Source organism: Equus przewalskii, chromosome 29 (assembly GCF_037783145.1).
Source record: "Equus przewalskii isolate Varuska chromosome 29, EquPr2, whole genome shotgun sequence".
In the NCBI taxonomy this organism is placed as follows: domain Eukaryota; kingdom Metazoa; phylum Chordata; class Mammalia; order Perissodactyla; family Equidae; genus Equus; species Equus przewalskii.
Genome location: NC_091859.1, coordinates 28,806,823 through 28,819,867, shown reverse-complemented (window position 1 = coordinate 28,819,867; position 13,045 = coordinate 28,806,823). Strand labels below are relative to the sequence as shown.

Here is a 13,045-nt window from a genome sequence, read left to right as displayed (position 1 = left end):
ACTGTGTATTCCAAAATTTACTTACTCATTCTTCCATGCTGATGCTATGATAAATATCCTTAAAATATTTTTTACACACTTTCACTAATATTTTCATAGGATAGATTTAAAAATTGGGGTTGCTGGGTATTAGGGTAGGTGTATGTGTTTAGAATTTTATAGATACTATCAAATCACCTTTCAAAAAGTTTGTACCAATTTATACTCCTACCATCAATATATAAGTACTTTTAGTTTTTCATACCCTTATCAACATTGGATATTCTTGATCTTCTTCATTTTTGCCAATAGAGAAGAAAATGTTATCATATTTTAATTAACATTCTTTAATTATTATTAATGTTTAGCATCTTTTCATATGTTTATTGGTCATGCTTATTTTTTCTGTGAATATTTCTTATATGTATTACTTTTTTGTATCTTTTATCCATTTCTAAAATGTATATTCTACTTATTGATTTGTAGGAGTTCTTAATATAGTTTGGTTACAAAGTTACCTATTAGATAATTATCTTTCTGAAGTAGTAAATTGATAAAAATGTAGCATTCTGTTATTGTCAGTTTTCATTCATCAATCAGAGAAAGATAGGCTCTGGGAAAATGTTGGAACATTATCCTGTAACATGTCCCTGTCTTTCATTGTTTGCTCCCTAAAAGGAATCTCAGGTCATTTGTGACTCTAAGACACTTTTCAGCAGATAACATTTTTATCTAAATGGAAAACACACATAAGTATAAACATAATTTTTCCACCATAAAGTGGAAAAGTACTGTGTTAAGTATTTTGCATTTCTGAATAGCATATAATACTAAAGAGGGACCATACCTCCCTGTCCACTTCAAATATAGTTGTTTGAAGTTATTACAATAGTATCACAGCTGCTAAAATGAATAAGCTGTTTTTGGTTGACTTTTTTTTTCTTGGTATACCAATTATTCTGAAGAAACACTCGACATTTAGATATAGAATGATAGCATTTCTGGGAATGATGTGTTAGAGTATAGATTGTTAGGTGGAATATTTACATAGCTCGTTATGTACATTCCTCTGGTGTAATGTTTGCTTATTGCTTGATAGCATCTGAGAGAACAGCACATGTGTAATTGGAAAAAGTTCCTTTTATGATCTTATGAACTTTAACACCACTAGCTCTGAGGACTTTTTAATGTTAAACTTTAGTATTAAAAATTATAAAAAAACATAACATAAATGTTTTGAAAGATTTGAATTGAATGTGCTTTTTAAAACTTTTTAGTTGCAAAATTTAACACAGAGTATAAAAAGCAAAAATGTACAGCTTAGTGAATTTTCGTGACACAAACAACCATATGACTATCAACCAGGTCAAGAAATAGAATCTTACCATACTTCATTAGTCTTCCTGGTGCTGCCTTCTAGATGCCATCCTGTTTTCCCCATCACCAAAGGTAATCAGTAATCTGATTTTATGATAAGTACTTCTTTGTCTTTATAAGTGTGCATCCTTAAACACCATTGTTTCGTTTTACTTAATTCTCTTTAAAGTTGACACGTGGAAGTATACAGAATATAGTCCTTTGTGTCTGGCTTTGTTTGCTCAACATTATGTAAGTTTTATGAAACTGTAGTTCATTAATTTTTATTGCTGTATAGTAATCCATTGGATGAAAATATCACAATTTATCCATTCTACTATCAATAGACGTTGGGATGAGTGATGTTTCCAGATTCTTAGTGCAAATGTGCATGCATTTCTGTTTGGTATATGTGTAGAAATGGAATTTCTGAGTCTTAGGATATGCAGACAGTTAAATTTAGTATATGTCAAATGGTTTTCCAAAGTGATTGTGCCAATTTACAGACTAAATAAAAATATATGACAGGTCCCACTGCTCTATAGTCTTATTTATACAAGATATCAGCAGTCTTTTTAATTTTGGAAAATGTGAGGTGGTATCTCATTGTGTTTTTAATGAGGATTTCCCTGATGACTAATGATTTTTACTGACCATTTGGACATTTCTTTGCCCATTTTCCTATTTGTTTGTCCTTTTCTTATTGATTTGTAGGAGTTATTTGTATATTCTGGATATACAAATTTAGTATTTTTACCCCAAGGTCTGTGCCTTTTTGTAGTAGTGGGAAATACAAATGCATAGATTATAACTATAGTGTATGACTGAATATTTAAGTACCTTTAGAGATAGAAAGTGAGCGCTATAGGAATTCTACAGAGATACTCAAAACCTATAGGGATATAGAATGCTTGCTTTTACATATTCAAGCTTATCCAAAGGTCCAAAACTAAGCTACTTTTGTGTGCTTCTGCCTTACAACATCCTTTTATTCTCTTTGGACCTCACATTAAAGAATTTAGTAAAAGAGCATGTCAGGCACCAATTACAGTACAGAACGCACCGTCTTTTGTAACTGGGAAGAACAAGTGTACAGCCTGACTCAGATAGAACTATATCAGGGACTTAATTTTATGATTACCTTACCTCTGTCTGTCTGTCTTTCACTTCAGCTTCCATTTTGTTTGTTGCCTTCATTCTCCTATTGCATGTAGCTGCTGACCAGGGTGGAGTCATATCCTTTTAGTTTGTTTTACAAAGGGAAAGAATGAACTATCCTTCTGTCTTTGATTTGGAAAATTCTAGGGCAGAACTCTGCAGCTGGCTTGTCTTTGGTCATGTGTTTCCCCCTAAGACCAGTCGATGTGACTGGAGAGATGTAGTGATGTGATGGCCCCGTCACGTTACATTTCTATCTTAGTTTGAGTCACATTTCTATCCCCAGATCAGCAGTTTCACCAGAATCACAAAGAATAGGAATTTAACTGCTTCTCAAAGGAGAGGGAGTGGACATTGTTACAAGGAAAATGGAGATGAAAAAGTGTGCAGAAAAGGCAAGAACAACACCTGTAGAGTAGTAACTCCTGGCATATAAGACTTGACCCCTCTATGGTCTTTCTCTTTATCTGAGTCAGTGGCTCTGACAGTGTGCCCCTGAACCAGCAGTGTCAGCATCATCTGGGAACATGTTAGATACACAAATTCTCAGGCTCCATCCGAGGTCTACTGAATCAGAAACCTGGGGATGAGGCCCAGCAATCTGTTTTCACAAGTATTCCTGGTGATTTTGATGCAGGCTAAAGTTTGAGAGCTACTAATCTAAACTAATCCAAGTTCCCTTCCTGCTAGTAAGTGGGGTTGAGTGGGGTAGTTAGGCCACATAGTCTTTTGTTCCACTTAGGTAGGGCCCAGTCCAAAAAACCAGCCTAATGGCTTACACAAAGCAGACAATAATTCCTTGTTAAATGAATGAATGAAATAAACTCTACCTCTGTTGTAAATATTCCTGAATTTTGATGATCAAACTTAGAATCATAGAATGTCAGAATTGGAAGTATCCTTGGAAATCACCTAGTTCAAGCTCCTCGTCTTTTCTTCCCTCACTAAAAATAAACAGATATTTTTAAATGATTTGCCCAAGAATATACAGCTGGTAAATGGCAGAGCCCTGTCTTGTAGATAAATCTTGTTCTCTCTCTAATGTGCTGTTTGCATATCTCAGATCGTCCATAGACTTAATCTGTTAGAAGACTCTGTAAAATGAGGTTAGTGTTAGCCACCCACCCATCTAAAAGAAATAGAAGTAAACTGGACTAATACCTTTGGAACTTCCAGTGATTCCTAGGTAAATTTATACTTATCCTTAGAATATTCTTGAAAGCTAATGTCTCTCTATAAAACCCTGAGATCCTGTTATATTTTATGAAGACAATCTTGTTGTAATGCTGAAGAACATTCCTTTGAAATAAATGATAGTATAGCTCTCGATTGTCCTTATTTTGTTACTATACTACCAATGCAGTGTGTGTACGTTTTGTAATTCAGATGGCATGATCTAATACCTGCATTGTATTTCTAACCCCGGAACTCTGAGTAGAGGTTTTTTCTGATGTGGAAAGTTGATAGGTCAGAGAGAAAAGGGATGCTTTGTTGAAATTTTGTGCACAAGACAGCAGTCTTTTAAAAGTGCCAAGAAGGCCAACCCCGGTGGCCTAGTGGTTAAGTTTGGCATGCTCTGCGTCAGCAGTGTGGATTCAGTTCCCGGGCATGGACCGACACCACTTGTCCATCAGTGGCCATGCTGTGGTGGTGGCTCACATACAAAATAGAGGAAGATTGGCAACAGATGTTAGTTGAGGGTAAATCGTCCTCAGCAAAAAAAAAGCAAAGAGAAGGTAAGAGGGCAGTATCAATGTTAGACTAATTTTTGTCACCAGTTTCTCCATTCACAAAGCTAGGAAGTCATCACTATGTTTGTCCCACCTTATAAAGCATAGCTAGAGTTTTAGAGTTTTTATTAAAGATAAAATACCTCTTTTAACATGGCCATGACCTCAGGAGGGCATTAGCATTCCCTCTGATGTGGTGGTTCTGGCTTTTGTTTAAAACATAATACGTGGATTCCATTGCAATGGATGTATTTTTACCTATACCTCCCATTAAGTACAAAAAAACCCTGGAAACTTTATATAAAACAAACATAAGAAGACCCTGGAAAGTGGAAAGAAGAAAGCAGGCTGGCTGGGCTCCTTTTGTATCCAAAGAACAAAATAGCGGCGAGTTTCCTTTTGCTTCATATATCCCAGACTTGGATTCAAAGAAGCCAATAACATGAAAATGCCAACAGATGCAGACAGAAAAACAAAAATCCAACAAAAGCCTGCTCTCTCTAGCCAAAGGACTAGGAAAGGGGCTACCTAGCAAGACAGAAAACTTTCAGACAATAATTGTTTTACTCTAGCCAAACATCACAGAAAAAACTGGCCCCACCCACACCCACACCAGCCAAGGACCAGCAGGGAGCTTCGACGGCAACCTCAAGAGGCTGTAATGAACAACATGGATGAACCAGGGGGGCATTATGCTAAATGAAACAAGCCAGACAGAGAAAGACAAGTATTTCATGGTATCACTTATATTTGGAGTCTAAAAAAAAAGTTCAAACTCGTAGAAACAGAGTAGAATGGTGATTGCCAGGGGCTAGGGGGTGTTGGAAATGGAGAGAGGTTGGTAATAAGGCACATACTCTCAGTGATAAGAGAAATAGGTTCTGAGGATCTAATGTATAGCATGGTGACTATAGTTGATAATACTGTATTGTATAATTGATATTTGCTAAGAGAGTAGATCTATGCATTCTCACCAAAAAACGAAAAGGTAGCTATGTGGAGTTGATGGATATGTTAACCAACAGGTAGCTAGTGGATGTTAGTGCGATGTGTAAGGGAAAGGGAGGTGAGTTAGTTAAATTAATGAGCATGATGGTGGGAACACTTTCACTGTGTATGTATATCAAATCATCATGTTATACACTTTAAATATATTAGAATTTTATTTTCAATTATGCCTCAATAAAGGTGGGGGGAAAACCGAAGCCATAATGAAGTACCCCAACACTTTAGCCAGGATGATTTCAGGGAAGGGCATGTAGGGTGCTGGGACTTTCATCTTGTTAACTGATAATGAGAGCCTTCAATAAAACTGAAAGGCAAAAAGAAAAATCCACAATTATAGTTGGAGACTTCAACATCCTTCTCTCACCGTTCTCTCTAGAACAACTAGAAAGAAAATCAGCAAGGATATAGAAGAACTCAACAGTACCATCAACCAACAAGATCTAATGGACATTTGCAGAACACTCCGTGCAAAACCAGCACTGTACACATTCTGTTCAAGCTGTCCTGGATCATATACCAAGATAGACCAACTCCTGGGCCATGAACCAAACCTCAGCAAATTTAAAATATTGAAAGTGGGGCCAGCCCAGTGGAGCAGCGGTTAAGTTCCCATGTTCTGCTTTGGTGGCCTGGGGTTCACCAGTTCGGATCCCGGGTGTAGACCTATGCACCGCTTGTCAAGCCATGCTGGGGCAGGTGTCCCACATATAAAGTAGAGGAAGATGGGCACAGATGTTAGCTCATGGCTAATCTTGTGCAAAAAAAAAAGAAATAATTCAGACTATGTTCTCTGACCACAATGTAATCAAACTAAAAATCTGTAACAGAAGATAACAGGAAAATTTGTAAACACTTGCAAATGAAACAGCATACGTTTAGATAATCTGTGGATCAAAGAGGAAGTCTCAAGAAAAATAAAAAACAAAACAAAACATTGAACTGAATGAACATGGAAATATAACATCAAAATTTGTAAGTCACTGGTAAAGCAATACAGAGATGGAAATTTATAGAACTAAATGCATACATAAGAAAGGAAAAATCTCAAACCAGCAATCTAAGCTCCCATCTCAAACTTAGAAAAAGATGAGCAAAATAAACCAACGCAAAGCAAGCAGAAAAAAGGAAATAAGAGAGATAAAAGCAAAAACCAACGAAATTGAAAGTAGGAAAGCAGTAGAGAAAAATCGATGAAATAGATAGCTGGTTCTTTGAAAAGATCAATAAAACTGACAATTTCTAGCAAGACTGATAATGACAAAAAAAAGAAAAGACCTTAATTACCAATCGCAGAATGAAATGGGAGACATGGAAAGGATAATGAAGGAGTACTACAAACAACTCTACATACAAACATTTTGCAACTTAAACAAAGCAGATCACTACTTTGATAAATGTTAACTACCACAATTAACCCAAAATGAAGTGGGTAATTTGAATAGCTCTATACCTATTAAGGAAATTGAATTCATAATTTTAAAAAAACGCCTAAAACATCTTCAGACCCAGATAGTTTCACCTGAAAATTATACCAAATGTTTAAAGCAGAGTTAACATTAATTCTACTTGAGATCTTCTGAAAAATTGAGGAGGAGGGAACACTTCCCAATTCATTTTACGAAACTAGTCTTACCCGGATACCAAAACCAGAGACAATGCAATAAAAAAACCCTACAGATCAGTATCTCTCCTGTACGTAGACAGAGAAAAATCTTTAACAAAATATTGGCAAATAGAATTCAGCAACATGTAAAATGAATTATACACCATGAACAAGGGAAGTTTGTTCTCAGGATGCAAATCTGGTTCAATATTTGAAAATTAATCAATGTGATTCATATTAACAGGCTAAAGAAGAAAATCCCATGATCCTGTCAACTGATGCAGAAGAAACATTTGACAAAATTCAACACCTTTTCATGATAAAAACCCTCAGATAAATAAGAATAGCATGGGACTTCCTCTGCATTTTACTTAATGGTGAGATACTGAATGCTTTTCCTGTAAGATCAGGTACAAGGTGAGAATGTCCGCACTCGTTACCTTTATTCGTCATAGTGCAATAAGGCAAGAAAAGGGAATCAAAGGTCGGAAGGGAAGACATAAAACTCCCTATTTGCAGATGACGTGCTTGCCTACTTAGAAAATCCAAAGGAATCTACCAAAAAGCTCCTAGAACATAAATGAATTCAGCAAGGTCACAGGACACACAATACATACAAACATAAATTCTGTTTCTCTACACTAGCAATGAATGTGTGGACATTGACATTAAAGATACAATAACATTTACTCAAAAAATAAATGCCTAGGTATAAATCTAACAAGACATGTACAGGACTTGTATGCTGGAAGCTACGAAACACTCATGAAAGTAATCAAGGAAGATCTAAATAAATGGAGAGAAGTGCTATATTCATGGCCTGGAAAATTCAGCATAATAAAGGTATCAGTTCTCCCCAAATTGATATACAGGCTTAACAGAACTTTTTAAATCCTAGCAAGGTTTTTTGTAGATATAATTAATATTCTAAAATTTATATGCAATTAGTAAGTATGCAAATAATAGAATAGCTTTAACAATTTTGAAAACAGACAGTGGGAGGGATCAGTCTCCCTGATTTTAAGATTATTAAAATGACCGCAGTTATCAAGACTGTGTGGTGTTGGCAGAGGGATAGACACATAGATCTGTGCAACAGAACAGACAGCCCAGATGTAAACCCACACAAATACGTCCAACTAATTTCTGACAGAGATGTAAAAGGAATTCAATGGAGGAAAAAATAGCCCTTTTGGCAAGTGGTACTGCAGCAATTAGACATCCATAGGCCAAAAAAAAAAAAAAAAAATCTCAATCTAAGCCTCACACTTTAAAGAAAAATAAACTCAACATGGATCACACAAAATATAAAACATAAAACTATACAACTTTTAGGAAAACATGGAAAATCTTCAGGAGCTAGAGCTAGGCAGAAGATTTCTTAGATTTGACACCAAAAACGTGATTCATAAAAGAAAAAATGGGTAAATTGGACTTTATCAAATAAAAATTTTGTCCTGTGAATGACCTTGTTAAAAGGATGAAAAAAGCCAAGCTACAGAGTGAAAGAAGATATTTGCAAACCACATATCTGTCAAAAGACTAGAATATATATGGAGCTCTCAAAACTCAACAGAAAAAAAAACGATTAGAAAATTGGCAAAAGACATAAAGAGGCATTTCAAAGAGTGTGTACGGATGGCAAATAAACATGAAAAATAATATATTACTTCACTTATATAACATTCTTCAGTTGACAAAATTATAGAAATGGAGAACAGATGAGTGATTGCCAGGGATTAAGAAACGGTTGGGAGTGGAGAGACGTGGATGAGGCTATAAAAAGGTGACGGGAGGGATCCTTGTGGTGATGGAAATGTTCTGTATCTTGGCTGTATCAATGTCAATATCCTGGTTGTGATATTGTCATATAGTTTTGCAAGATGTTACCATTGGGGGAAGCTGGTAAAGGGTACATGGGATCTCTGTGTATTATTTTTATAACTGCATGTGAATCTACAATTATTGCAAAATAAAAAGTTTAATGAAAATAGTAATATATGTATCTGGTAAAGCATATTTAAGCTGTATGAAAGAATATATGATGGAGAAGGAAGTCTCTCTCCTCTGGTACGTGCCCTTGCCCTATTCCCTTCCTTAGAAATTACTGTTACTGTTTGTCTCCTTGAATAGATGTTAAATGCAAGTATATGCATATATATGCTAAAATATACATATTATATATATATATTCACTAAAAAACACAAAAAAACCCTACAATGCTGCTCTTCACTTTGCTCTTCTTAATTTATCTTGGAGCTGCTATATAGGAGCACACAGATTTACCACATTCTTCTCCAGCTACATAATGTTCTGTAGCAAGAATGTATCATTATTTTTCTACCGAGTTACTTAACGAAGGGGATTTAAATTGCCTCAAATCTTTTGCTGTTAGGAACAATGATGAAGTAAACTCATTATATATGTGTGTATTTGAACTCATTTGCAAGTTTATTTGTAGGATAAATCCCTTAAAGTAGAGTTCTGAGTTAAAAATTATGTGCATTTTACATTTGATAGATATTGCCAAATTCCCCGAAAGAAGTTAAAGCTTTACATTCTCACCAATAGTATAGTAGAGTTCCTGTTTCCTTATATGCTTACCAACAGAGTATTATCCAACTTTTTGATCTTTACCAATCTCGTAGGTGAAAATTTATCACCTTTTAATTTGCATTTCTGTAATTATGAATGAGGTTGGTCATTTTATCATATGTCTAAAAGTGACTGGGTTTAGTTTTTAAAAAGAGAAACAAAACTTCTCCAAATTTGGGGTATGTATGTTTCTTAAAATTGAGTAAACATTTTTTACCAACCAGATTTTTAAAAACTTTTTCTGTTTAAGTTAGGACTCTATGGATGTGTTCCTCAACTTATTTTATTATTCTTGGGGTTTTTTTAAGTTTCATTTTGGTTTTTCCTTTTGGACATTAATAGATTTTTAGGTTTTGAGTCTCCGTAGTCCATGTGTAAGCAATCTGACATTACGTTTGATGTGTGGGTGCTTGCTTAAGATTCTGGATATTGACAGAAGTCCAGAATTAGGTAAGATTAGAAGTTGATTTCCTTTAGGGCAGGTTCTTGTGGAGAAGTTCAGCAGTTCATAATACTCTCCATCACCTCAGAGGACATGTCTGTGTCATGGCAAAATTTGTAAGTAGGTGAAATTTATTTGGGGCACTAGCTGCCTCAGCATCCTCTTGATGGACTTTGTTTTGAATTACCTCCTCCCGAAAGGAAAATTCACTGATAATATATCTTGACGTTATAGCTAATAAACACTCGATATTGTTACTCATTACTATGTATAGGCACAGTCCTGAGCACAACCATATGTGATCGAGACAAAATTATGTCCCTATTTTAGATGAAGAAAGTAAAGCATAGTTTTGCCCAAGTCACACAGTAAAAGTAGCAGAGTCGCAATTTCAACCCAGGTAATCTTGACTCCAGAGCCCTTCCCTTTGACTAACGTACGGCTTCTCCCTATCATATTTCCCAGACTGTGTGTTTGGACAACCTAGGGTTGCTGTGGGATATTTTAAATTTTTAAGGGAAAAACAATGACATCTCTTGGATACTCTACAGACTCCCAGCTCAAAGTGATTCAACATTAGATTACACTCCATTCGTCTTGATGACATATCTTTCAAAACTAGTTTTTCAGCGGTGCTATGATAAAAGGCAAGTGTCACACAAAAACCAATATAGAATAAGAAATGAAAGTGGCAGTTTCCAGTTCCAAGTTTAGAGATGTTGTGTAGTGCCCAACAGGTACACACATCCCATTAGTAACTAATTCTGGTTATGTGACATAAAATTATTATTCTTTCTTTCAATTTATTTGTGTTGTTTCTTCAAATGGCCACTAAATTGTTAGGAAATAAATACTTATTAAGTTGTTTGGACCTAGCTACTTAATAAGACTGTTAGATATTTCTTTTGGCCTAAGGGTGCCCTGAAAACATTTCTGAGACAGTAAGGGTGCTATGAACTGAGAAAATTTGAGAATTTCTATAAGCACACCTCTGCAGGTGTAGAGAAAAGAATGTGGAATTTATTTGGCAGGAGATAGGAAATCAATAATTAATAGTTATTGTTATATCAATGCTATGGTGTTAGTAATTTCATAGTAATTTTCACAGGAGTATTTGATTTGAATTGAACTTGGAAAGGGTGTTAGTAACCCCAAGGAGTGCATCCCAACAAACCTAAAATGTGATGACATGTGACTGATAGAGACATTTGCATAGTATTCTGGGGTTTCTAAAATTAAATCATATAGGTGGGTATCTTAAAATTATGACCTAGGTGAAATGTATTCCTGAATTACGTCTGATCTGATAAAAATGATTCCTGTCTCATAAGTTTGTGTGGAGATTGAATGACTAAGCCTAAAGAATAGTGCCTGGCACCTAGCAAGCAATCAATGAATTTTGAATATTGTTAATATTTATTATTATTATCTGTCATTATTCATCATCATCATTATCGTCACCACCACCGTCATCTCTGAAAGGTGCGTATCTCACTAGCACAGCAGAATTCTTATCCCGTCATAAAACATGGACACAATTGTTTGTTTGTTAGTTTGACAGGTTAAGGAATCTGGGATGCGACTGGACCCCCCCAGTGCTTTTTTAGGCTGATCCTCCATTAGCTTGAACCCTCGTGAATCTCTTACGAATCCTTTGAAACAGAATTTTACCAAAGACTGATCTGATGAAAATTTCCTGAACACCTTGGTTCTACAACTATTTGGAACAGCACCTAGGGAAACTTTTGGGGACAAATTGAATTTTTCTCTCATTTATCTGACGGATTTAAGTTTTACTTTTCTTACCTGTCTTGGTATTAATGGTAAGACTGTGTTTTTGATATTTTTTGGCATGAAGTAATATCCTTAGTCCGTAAAGTCTTTTACTAGGACAGTCCCCTCTTAATAGCACTTGTAAAATAGCACCTTGTGTCATTAAGTCATATGGTCTTTTCAGGTTATAAAGTACTTTAATATCCCTCATTTTCATTATCGTGGTATTTCCCCAGGGCTAGACAGGACAGATAGTATCATCATTTCATGAAGAAATTGAGATCAGAAAGACACGTAACTCATCCAGGATCGTGCAGCCGTGTTATGAAAGATCCAGGCCTAGAATCACAAATTCTCTTAATTCCAACTTAGTGCTCTTTTTATGATTCTCTGCTCTGCAGCCTCTTGCCTCACACCCTAAAATGGGAACCAGAACGTGGGATGACTCAGAACTTCTCAAGTCAATTCTAGGTCCCATCCTTTGATCTTAGGAAAATCATTTAACGGCTCTGAATCTTAATTTCTTCGTTTGTGAATTAAATAATAATATTACTGTAATTTTCCTATGGGGTTGTTATAATTAGTGTTGGAACCAAGATTCAAATCCAGGGTTATCTGATTCTTAAGTCTTTGGGGTTAACTACTAGTTACGCTGACTCTTGTCATCATAAAGGGATAAAGTACAACTGAAGAGCATCAGAGTTGTGTAGCAAGCTAGATGTATTTTGGAATGTAGTGACTGAATCAGCTATCACTCCCCACTCTAACTAAATTTTCTAAAGTAACTTAGGGTTTCAGAGCTCTGGAGAATGGGTTAAGCTAAATGTTCACTGATTAAATGACCTGTGTAGTCATTCAAAATGTAAATGCAACATTGGAAAAAAGGCTGAGAGTTTTAGAAATGTCTTTGTTCTAAAGTGTTTTTTAAAGAGTGCCAGAAAATTCTATTTTTTTTTTTTCTTACAGCACTGGGAGGTGTTCAAAAAAGTAACAGAAGTTTTCATTTTAGTTCCTGCGCTTCTTGGTCTCAAAGGGAACTTGGAAATGACATTAGCGTCCAGATTATCCACTGCTGTAAGTTTTTTCCTACTTCAAAGCATATCTATTACTTATACTGTTTCTCTCTATTAAAGAGAACTTGTATCAGGAAAAATTTTTACCTCTGTCTATCCGATAAATTCCTGGACCTCAGGGTTATGCTAAGTAGTTATGCCTGACAGCATACCCTGAAAGTTCTCTGGGCTGTCTAATCTGAGAATTATAGGCCCTTCTTTCTCTCCAAAAGAAATAGTACTTGTCTCCTTTTAGTCCAGGGCATTCTGGCAATTATTATCAGTGCTTAAAGACGTGGGACAAGTCAGATATTGAGATTCTTTATGGTTCAATGGTTGGTTGGTATTT

The 13,045-nt window shown here is 35.5% G+C and overlaps 1 protein-coding gene across 9 annotated transcripts in view; it reads left to right on the top strand.

The window, feature by feature from the left end:
* SLC41A2 (solute carrier family 41 member 2) overlaps positions 1 to 13,045 on the top strand; it is a 124,619-nt gene that overhangs the window by 31,729 nt on the left and 79,845 nt on the right. For all 9 annotated transcript variants that reach the window (XM_070600771.1, XM_070600768.1, XM_070600770.1 and 6 more), the window contains exon 3: positions 12,611 to 12,718. In XM_070600771.1, coding sequence (XP_070456872.1) covers positions 12,611 to 12,718 — 108 coding nt within the window. The remainder of the gene's footprint in view (positions 1 to 12,610; positions 12,719 to 13,045) is intronic.